This window comes from Pocillopora verrucosa, chromosome 13, assembly GCF_036669915.1.
Source record: "Pocillopora verrucosa isolate sample1 chromosome 13, ASM3666991v2, whole genome shotgun sequence".
Classification (NCBI taxonomy): domain Eukaryota; kingdom Metazoa; phylum Cnidaria; class Anthozoa; order Scleractinia; family Pocilloporidae; genus Pocillopora; species Pocillopora verrucosa.
In genome coordinates, this window is record NC_089324.1 from 893329 (window position 1) to 903965 (window position 10637).

Below are 10637 nucleotides of genomic sequence, written 5' to 3' on the forward strand. Positions count from 1 at the left end.
GGCATTCTGCTAGTGGCCTATTCTAGAAAACAAAACAGCCCATAAATACACATACAATGTAGAATCTTTTGTTTGTTTAATGTTTCGTAAAAAATGGATGGTGGTCATACCTCAGCGAGCGAGGGTCGTGTCTGCTTTTGTGCTTAAAAACTCATTTACGTTTCCTGAGAACACATGCCAGCGTCTCAAACTTTCTGAATTTCAAGAATCTCGGGTTAGAAATCGAAAGTCTGGCGACAATATCATGTTTGGCTCTACTACAGAAATGACATAAAGTAGCCGATGTGTCGTGTTTAAATAAGCTTAATCAAGAATTCTTGTATGTGATTACACCAGGCTTTTTACTCTGGGAGAGAAACGCGCGAGGCGTACGTTACATTTACCACGCAGGTAGGGATAATTTCTTAATATCTTATATATCAATGAATGATTTGTTAATGCTTTGATTGGTAAAGAAAGATCATTTCCCGAGAAAATCTGCCACGAACCCTCACAGCACAAAGGTAATTGTGCCCGCTACCATGTAGCTCAAACTATGTTTACTCTATAAGAAGTACCTCTTAGCCTTGATGTTTTCCATTCGTTAGCAAGAAAGACGATGACATTTCTTAATCCGGAAAATGTTACTTACTAAATAACGCGTTAAAACTTCGGGAAAAACCACTTCTATACGGTCGATTCCTCCGCGCTTAAGACAAGTGCTGATCGTATCTGTGAGTGTTTGTTGAATTCCACTGGTTCCCGAGTCAATATAAATCCACGATTAAGCGCATATCAGGAGAGATAGACGTAAATGGTATGTTGTGGTCTCATGTAGTCTTACTTTGAACTGACCCATTATCACAAATGTTCATACATTTACGTCCGAGCTGCTTAAAGCTTATTTTGAACTTACAAAAGGAAACAAAAGCATTGATAGTTTATCAGTAAAAGAAGCGCCAAACTGTTCCTCTTTCTTATTGATCAGTGGTCTTTAAAACAGCATTTCATATTGTTATGCTTAATATTCAATATTCACGTGGCTGTGTAATGAAACATAACTGTTATAGCCCACATTTTGTATTCCTTTTAATGAAGGTTTCTTGCATTTATTCGAGATTCAAGCAATTTGTGAGAACTAGGAGTAAGGCGGGTTCAAAGTGTCATCTGTTTGAGTGCTCGTTACGACACCTGAGGCGATTTCTGTAGTGTCATATCTACGCCAAAGAATGCTAATCGATGGCTAATTGCTCTTTTGGACCCAAATGCAATGAAATTAATCACCGGTGACGGCTGTGTTGACAAAGAAGTCTGCAAGTGTTGTTAAAAGTAGCGGAACGCCAGCAGCAATATTGCTGTAGTTAATTTGTGATGCGACCTTCATGTAGAACGGGCCAGTGGTTTTGGACAGCGTCGTTTGGAGTTTCTCTTGAATTGTGACAAATTGCTACATTGTTAGTGCTCTTTAATTATTTTCATTTGAAATTTACGAACGTACTTGTGACAAGTAGAAACATTGGAAACAAACAAAAGAAAGGCGTGTTATTAAGCTCTTATGTAAACTACTTGAAGATATTGTGGTAAAAAATTGTTTCTATGGTTTCGTGTTGCTGTTACGAATAAACACTTGAGGACGGAAAAATAACTTCCAACTCCAACTTCTTGTTTTTCTTCCGGCTTGTTTATTGTTGAAACGAATATATCGTGGGATTAAAAACAATTCGATCGATCTCTTGTCTTATACGATTATACACAAAGAAAAAAAGAAACGAGATAACATCAATAATACGGAAGACTTTATTTAGGAAACGCTTATAGGTCCGCAAAGCGTACGCAAAACCTCTTGTCGCGACCACGACAGGGAACTTCACGGATTAATCAAATTATATCAAACACGATTTCGTGACCTCTCCTCCTGCTTGTTGACGTCACATGGCATAAGGCGTATACACAGCTGGATTTTTTTTAAGTTTGATATTTTATCCATATTTGCTTTTTCACGCTTTGCCAAGGGTGAGATGCGATGGTGGATGAAAATACCCTACTGGGTGAGTTTTGACTCTTTTTCCGTGACGTAGAGGTCGTGAAATATTTGATTTCTAAGGCAACATCTGTCGTGTTTAATTACGAGAGATAAGGCTGGTGTAATGATGTAATTTTGCCCCGGCTGCATTATCAGATATACGCTATAGCATCACCCGCCCGCGTAAGTTTCATTTAAATCACGCTTTTATTGAGGCGTAGAATATAATTACCTTAAATTAGAAAATCCTAAAATCGGTGGTTAACTATGGCGATCGCAGGTCAAAAAGGAGAGACCAGCCCAAAAAGAGAACAAACAGGGTCTGGAATAGAGGGAATGGAATCGGTTTGAAAGTTCCACGTGAAATCTCATGAAAAATATCTATCTGTAAAATTAAGTGAATTATTATGCTTTTTTATTTCTATCGATTTTTGTTCATTCAATAGTTTTATGGTAAGGTTGTCTGTAATTAATGTCCGTAGAGTATCTGCAGGTCGGGGTCGGCCGATTGTCTTTCAGATCAAGTTTCTCTCATTTCGTAACACCGTTATCATTCTGGTTCTTTGGTCTGTTCAATTAAAGAAGGGAGTGAAAATAGTGATTCATTGATACTTTCAGACAAGACTTTTTTTTTTAACATTAATCAGGTTCTTCAAAGAGGCAGCTAACGGTACTTATATGTCTCGTTATTCTGATACGTTTTAGCTCAATTAGAATTGGGTACCTCAAAATATCTCAAGAATATCCTTCAAGGGCTTTATGATGATATTGCTACTTATGGTTATGATGACAATGATAATAATAATAACGATATTAGTAATAATAACAATAATAATTACGATAGTTACAACTAGGGTTTCGCATAAACAATGGATGATTTCAAAGTCTGTAGATTGTTCTTTCAGATTAAGGAATCTTTAAAGAGTTCGGGCGGAAGATTTTTCGCAGTTTGCCCGGAAGCAGTACGGCCTTAATCTCCTCAAATATTTCTTGGTCATGTCTTGTTAGTAGTTGGTCACACACTCTATTCAAAATGGTGCAAAATGATGTAGACCCCACACGCGCGATGGAAAAGTCGTCCATATCGCGATTGGTTCCTCTCGCGTGTGATTCTTAGATTATCGTCAGGCAGTTTTTAAATTTTTGTTATGCGGTTTTTTTTTGAACACTTTTTTCCTGATTTGAAGCCTTGGTTGTCCCTGTTTCGTAATTTTTTTTTCCAATAAACTCTTGTGTCCAAAATTTCCTACATTTAGATTCATTACTGAGTTGACAAAAGGGTCATACTTTGACGTGGTGTTTTGCCTAAAATTAATACGTGACGGCGAAATTTCAAACGGAAGGCAAGGTGAAATGTTCCCTTTTGAAATCATGAACTGAAATACCGCTCAAAGTAAGTGAAGAGTAAAATAATCTTCTACAATGTGTGCATGAACCTGGGGTCAGGATCCGTTCTTTGCTACCTCTAGTGCTGACCCCCTTTAAGGTCTAAGGCGAGTTGGTGATTCGATGAAGAAAACTCATCGACTTTAAACATTCAGGAGGTGGGGACGAAGCAAAAATCAGCGGGGCTCCAACCGATTACAGTGCACTTGCTACTATTATTTGTTGATTGATATAAAAGAGGGGTTTCAAAGAAAGTTTCACGTTTGGAGTCCTCTTTGACGATATTCCTTTGCCTCCTGACAATGATCCTATTCTTACCATATAAGCGCATCAACATGAAAAAGTAACTTAAAAAACTCATCTCGCTGCGTCAATCAAAGCAAATTAAGCATTTAAAGGTAGGTAATATACGGATAGGACTTAATCTTACTGCCAGTCGTTGAAAAGTTGGTCGATCTAAAATAGCAGTGTATAGTCTTTTCGCTCCTCGTTAACTAAAATGTAGAACAACCTTTAACTGTGCGCATTTAAGTCAAGGTGTGTTGGGTCGGTCCAAGTTAGTGATTAACGAAACAAAGACTTTTCAGAGGTTTTCCGTATAGTGATCTCTATTCCCCATACAAGCGTACATATTTTGCCATTTTTTGGCGGCGCAGAACAAAGGACACGCCGAACAGGTTGTCCTGTGGAATGTTGGCAAAGTAAACTAAACAGTGTCATATGGCCAACGTGTCGGAAAACCGCTGCGGGTCACTATCATCACACTGGCCGACCGAGCATCTGTGGAAAAATTGTTACTATTTTCTAAGGAACTAGCTGACGCAAATATCTTAGACTGGCCTGAGGTGGGCATGGAACATATATACAAATGCGCGACTGGTGCAAGATGTCTCAGTTTATTCTTTGAGGGAAACAAGAGCAACGTGCAGCGCACTCAGGAAAGAAAGATTAATTTACAGAATCATTTATAATTGCTACAATGTTTATTATTACAGGAAAAATCGAGATTTTGAGTCTACTTCCAGCTCGTCGACGCAAAATCAAGATGGAGACCGACAACGCAGAAGAACTGAGTTATGTCAACAACGACGAAAGCTCATCGTTTTACAGCGAAAACGATGAGCAATATTCAGACGATGATTTTGGATCCGAATGCAGTTGTTCCACGTGTAGCACATGTTCCACATGTGAACTATGCGAGGAGGAGCTAGCGGAGGAGGAGTTTGGGGACAGTTCTGACGAGGAAATGAGACACAATGTTCCCAGATGTGAACCTAATCTTCAATTTTGTAACAGCGACAGTGATAATACGGAAAAACAAATCCATGCGCTGAACAACGAGTTACAACGAACAACCAAAAACGGTTACAAGACCGATGAACAATATATCATCGAGAAGGTTGCGAATGTTGTGGTCTTGAAAGCGGACGCATCTCAGTTTCAAAATGGAGGTTATATCACTGGGAAAGGTAAAACTCAGGAACTTCTTCTTGGAGGGAAACAGAGGAAGAAGAGAGTCACGTTTTTTGATTCCTCGTCATCATCGGATGTACAAGCCGAAGCCTTTTCTATCTCTAGTCTCTCTGACAGCAGTACAAGTGGTTGTTGCGCAGATTTTAACCAACATCTCCAAAATGGCGATAACTTTGATCACAAAACAATTTCAAGCGATCCAGTAAAGGAACATAGTAATGACCTCTCCGAAGGCGATTTGGACAGAGAATACCATCGTTTAAAAAGTGTTTTAAAAACGATCGATCCCTCAAAACTTCTTGGTGTCCTAAAACACAGCTTGAAAACTAAAGACTTGGAAACCATCAACGCCTTGGGAACTTTACTTCCCAAGAACAAGTTTACCGCTGACACTGTTCACTGTGTTCGCTGTCACAAAGAGTATGACCCTCACTTTGGCAGAAAAAGATGCACTCTCTACCACCCTGAGAAAGACGTTTGGAAAATTTCTCAAAATTCTCAAGGAGCTACCTTCAAGTGCGGCCTGTGTTCGAGTCTATTCACTTTGCAAGGAGCCTGTGACTATAAGCCAGGCACTGCGAGTGAAAAGAACTGTGGGATATGCTTTGAAGGTGTCCATACACCTGACCCTAATGAAGTTAGTTACCAGCCCTCTGGCGCAGCACAGTGTTGTGAAGACAAAGGTTGTATCGAATTTTACGTTTAGTGGAGTGCACAGTAACGATGCAAAACTTTTTTTGTGTCATATCATTAAGAATCCCACGAGTCGTTTTTCAATTTTCGGTATATCAAGAAAATGCAGGATAAAGGAAGGATACTTCATAGTATATAATAACACAGCGTTGCATAATTAGTTTACAGCCTGTCCTATATCAACACAATCAATTCAGAGTGTAACACCGTCAAATATACAACACCCTCTTTGTATCCTGATTGGCGGATTTTTTTCACAGCATAATATAAAATACTTATTTAGATTTTGGCTTTACAGTAGTACCACTAACTATGGAAATGCCTCATTTTGACATACTGCTGAATTTCACGGTTGCTGGCAACAGTTATGGGGTTGTGATATCTCTTTACCTTTTTGTTTTGTTTTCTGTCAAAGATATCTTCCAGGCGAGAGCAGTTTTACAATACCCGCTGTAATTAGGTGGCAAAGACTGAAGTTATAACACCTGAAAAATCAGAGATTGTGTCAGGCTTTCAGTCAAAGAAAACAAGCAATAGAGTGGGCGCACGAAAAATGGCTGGCAGATGGACACGGCAGCTGCGGTTGTCAAGAATGAAAACCAAATCTTTCGCGCTCCCACTCTTTTGTGCGTCTTTTTTGACGGAGAACCTGGAACAGGCTAGAGCAACCTTTCGTCTGGTTCAGCTGATGGCTTCAGCTGAGCCTGCGAACAGGCTCTCAATTGGTCGGCGACACTAGCGGCGAGGTCCACTTGTTTCGAGCTCGCTGGCGGTGTAAGCAGGAGTCCGCGAGTATTGTGGTTCAAAAATAAGAACCAGACTTCTCGAAGAGCTCTTGCACGCCCACCTTGCTCGCCGACTCTCGTTTGAGAGTAAAAATGGGGTAAACCGTTAGCCGTAAACCGGCAAAAGAATTTAGTGGTCAGGCGAAAAAAAGGTACAAATTTTAACCTTTAGTCGTAAAAAAAAATAACTGTAAAAATTTTCTTTTGATCGCAACAGAAATGCATCAACCGTTTGACCGTTAGCCGTAAAAGAAATCATCCCATTGAGACCCTGTCATTTCTGTATGTTGTGAAAAGCGAGTGTAACATCGGAAGAACTTTAGAAACATCAATTATAATGAAAATTATAGTTATGACTAAAACAAATACTTGATGCTTGTAACAAATTGTGACAGTCATTATTAAAACCAAGAGTTTTTGTTTCCATCGCCATAGCTTTGTTTGTGTACAGACCACTTCAGAGTTATGACAAGCGAAGAAAGGCCACTCAAACCTCATATCGAGAGGCTATTTAAAGCAAATATTTTCCCGCGACCACGCTACTCCCACGCATTAAAGATTCACCAGTACAGAGCGAATATTTATTGTGATTTCAGGGAACTAGCGATGTTCAGATTGTTTATATGTTCGCACCTTTTCGAATCATCAAGACTACGTGAAATGCATGCACGAGTAGTTAGTACGTTTCTTTTTTCATGATATACTTACCAACAGTTCTTACCGACGTTTCTTTAACTTGTTCGTCCTCCGGCGGTACAACCAACTCGAGACACTTTCCAACGGTTTGAAAGCAAAGCAATTGTGACATACTGATCTAGATTTATTTGTTCGAAATATCTTTGAATTATCACTTTTTTCAATTAATCTTTAAAAGCTTTAATTTCAAGGGTGTGAAGGGCGGAAATCCGTGCTTTACATTACTTTTAGAATTAGGCTACATACCATTGGTCTGCAGGACAGGACTTCAGTTCAAATTAAAGAATTGAAGATATTTAAGAATTAACGTTTTTTTAAAATTCATTCAGGGTTGAGAAGGGCGGAAATCCGTGCTCTACTTTACTCATAGAAATAAGGCTTAATAACATTTCTCTGCAGGAGCGGACTTCAGTTCAAATTCAAGATATTTGAGAATTAGCATCTTTAGCTTTAATTTCAAGGTTGTGAAGGGCGGAAATCCATACCTTGCTCATAGAGATAAGGCTAAGTTATTATTTCTCTGCATGAGTCGACTCCAGTTCGAATTGAAGGTACTAGAACAAAATCTCATTACATTTAATGTGATAACCGTCATGCTTCCAAGCAAGCTACTTCAAAATTAAAAAAAGCACAGGTATTCCTCATCAATCTTCGTTGATCTGTTTTTCTGTGCCATATATACCTTGAACTAAAGAGATAATCCTCGCAGGCGAGCTGCAATCCAAGCAAAAAAGAAGCCCGAAAAAACATCAGGCTCAATAAGAGTCCAACCCATGCCTCTCGGACACAAGTTGAACACTACGACTAATTGAGTTATGAACCACACGTTTGGAGAGAGGCAAATTTTAGAAGGTTTTTTTTTCCCGTGGAGTGATCTGATCACAATTCTTACTGAAATAAAGTTCATTTGACCAGCGCATTTGACCTCAGGTCGAATGACATTTATTTAATTAAAAATTATGCTAAATACCTTGGATATACAATGCAGTAAAGGTATCAGAATGGTTTTCTCAGCAGGAACTCATTTTCCTATACCCGGATCTTCGATAACGCACTCCAAAGATGAAATCCGGATTTCCACCGCAACAAAGTGAATTGCGATGTGCCCGTAACAAGATTTACCTCGAAAATCGATCCGTAAGAATAGAAGCTTTAGTTAAAATGCAAACCACGTCACAAGGAGTGGAATTTCTAAATTTATTAATTACAAACTATATGTAGAAAATCTCTTTCGTTTTTCTAAATTTCAAGTAACAATTTTTCTCTCCCTCTCTCCCCTTCGTAATCTTTTGGTATTCACGCGCGGCGCGCGTGATTTCACAAATTAGCCAATCTTGTCAAGGAACTTTAACCTTGACATTGGAAAACTGACGTGGACACTTTTCGCGTACTTCTAGTTTAGTTTTCGCGGAGTTTTAGTCAGTTGCTTTTGAGCTTTCGTCAGCGTAAATTTGTTACCCCTTTATTTGGAATTTAAAGAAGTTTCGGAGTTTTTAATTTTAGCCAAATGTTGTGGTTCATTTGATAAGTTTAATATATATTTTCTACGGAGTTTGGACTCTAGTCTCTTTTTTCGTAAATGGATTTTTTACACTATACGTCACAGAGGCTACATCCCTTTTTTTAGGTCATAGGGGTGGAGAGGGGGATGGGGAGGGGGGTTGGGGGATGTGGGTTGTGGGATGGTGAGAGAGGAGACGCAGGTCTAAGAAAGATGACAAAAACAACGATGGGATGGTGAGAGAGGAGACGCAGGTCTAAGAAAGATGACAAAAACAACGATGGGATGGTGAGAGAGGAGACGCATGTCTAAGAAAGATGACAAAAACAACGATGGGATGGTGAGAGAGGAGACGCATGTCTAAGAAAGATGACAAAAACAACGATGGGATGGTGAGAGAGGAGACGCACGTCTAAGAAAGATGACAAAAACAACGATGGGATGGTGAGAGAGGAGACGCATGTCTAAGAAAGATGACAAAAACAACGATGGGATGGTGAGAGAGGAGACGCACGTCTAAGAAAGATGACAAAAACAACGATGGGATGGTGAGAGAGGAGACGCATGTCTAAGAAAGATGACAAAAACAACGATGGGATGGTGAGAGAGGAGACGCACGTCTAAGAAAGATGACAAAAACAACGATGGGATGGTGAGAGAGGAGACGCATGTCTAAGAAAGATGACAAAAACAACGATGGGATGGTGAGAGAGGAGACGCACGTCTAAGAAAGATGACAAAAACAACGATGGGATGGTGAGAGAGGAGACGCACGTCTAAGAAAGATGACAAAAACAACGATGGGATGGTGAGAGAGGAGACGCAGGTCTAAGAAAGATGACAAAAACAACGAGGTTAGCTGAGCACTTTCCGCCTTTGCACTTAAGGGGAGGCTACTCAGCCCTTTCAGTTTTCACCCTTTAACTCCCTAAGTGACCAAGACAGAATTTCTCCTTATAATATTAATACAATGTCGAGCAGACAAGTGATGAGAATAAAGAAAAATATTCATTAGGGGTTTACTAGTGGATCCAATATCAAATTCTTCAAACTAACATCACAAGAACTAGATGGCAGACAGTAAGGAGAATTACTAATGAGATCTTGGGAGTTGAAGGATTAAGGAAAGGTCACATACTGTCAATTCTGCTTCGGTCGGTGATCGAAAGAAGATGTTAATCCCTCCTTTGAAGAATACACACCAATTGTGTGGTGTATAGTTGACAAACAGATTCCGTGTTGCCGTGCGTCTGTTTAGTCAACCCTTCGACGACCAAGATCTTATTGTCAATTCTCCTCTCTAGCTGTTACAGATTTCCTTGTAAATGAGTTACGAGAATTTGATGTTAGATGAGGATAACAAAAATCTAGCTGATAAGTTTCAGTATTCTCATCACCTGTTTGCTGGATACTGTAGGGTTATTATAGGGAGAAGTTACATGTTCATCTCTCCTGGGAGTTAAAGGATTAAGGATCATATGTGACGTCAACATGTATTTATTACGTCATATTATGACGTCATAATCAGAATAAAAAAAAGTGGCACACGAGGCACAGAGTAAACGACTGTGGATATTTGAAAGTCATATATTTGAACTGCAGATAAAGACGTGAATATGAAAGCGATCTTCGCAGTAATGAACACTACTTGAGCATTAGTGGAAATAAGGCTACTAATAAGTTGGCTTGTTAGCTCGGTTGTTAGAGCACTGCACCGGTATCGCAAGGGTCATGGGTTCAAATCCCGTACAGGCCTGAATTTTTTCAGACCTTATTTTCACTACCGGTCAAATAGTGTTCATTACTGCGAAGATCGCTTTCATATTAACGAGGCACTCAGTGTCACCAATGTTCCTACCACATTTTGAAGTCCTCTGGAATCTATTCCTGGGGGACGTTATCGTACAGACCTATGACAACATGGAATTTATTTGTTTAATATGATCAAAAACAATAATGCCACGTCCTCATGCGTCTGTCCTACAATAGATCATAACAAGAACTTGCGTGCAATATTCAGCTTATCAGCCAGTGCTTGCGTGTAACATTCAGCTTAACATCTATAGCGCCATGGCCTCTAAAGTGTTAATTAGAAGATTTA

The 10637-nt window shown here is 39.5% G+C and overlaps 1 protein-coding gene across 2 annotated transcripts; it reads left to right on the forward strand.

Moving 5' to 3' along the window:
* Positions 1 to 99: 99 nt before the first annotated feature.
* On the forward strand, positions 100 to 6910 carry LOC131789546 (uncharacterized). Of its 2 annotated transcripts, XM_066160643.1 has the most exons (3): positions 100 to 390; positions 1992 to 2027; positions 4384 to 6910. In XM_066160643.1, the coding sequence occupies exons 2-3, from the start codon at positions 2003 to 2005 to the stop codon at positions 5565 to 5567; spliced, it is 1209 nt and encodes a 402-aa protein (XP_066016740.1). In that variant the 5' UTR covers positions 100 to 390; positions 1992 to 2002; the 3' UTR covers positions 5568 to 6910. The 2 variants fall into 2 exon arrangements, with proteins under 2 accessions (XP_066016740.1, XP_058962683.1); XM_059106700.2 differs by lacking the exon at positions 1992 to 2027 and having other exon boundaries at positions 101 to 390; positions 4384 to 6909.
* The last annotated feature ends 3727 nt before the right edge of the window (positions 6911 to 10637 follow it).

Excerpts from the sequence above, each read along its gene's own strand:
- LOC131789546 (XM_066160643.1), top strand. The coding sequence starts at position 2,003 with ATGGTGGATGAAAATACCCTACTGG. Across the intron at positions 2,028-4,383 it reads GGATGAAAATACCCTACTGG|GAAAAATCGAGATTTTGAGT; the intron begins GTGAGTTTTGAC and ends TTATTATTACAG.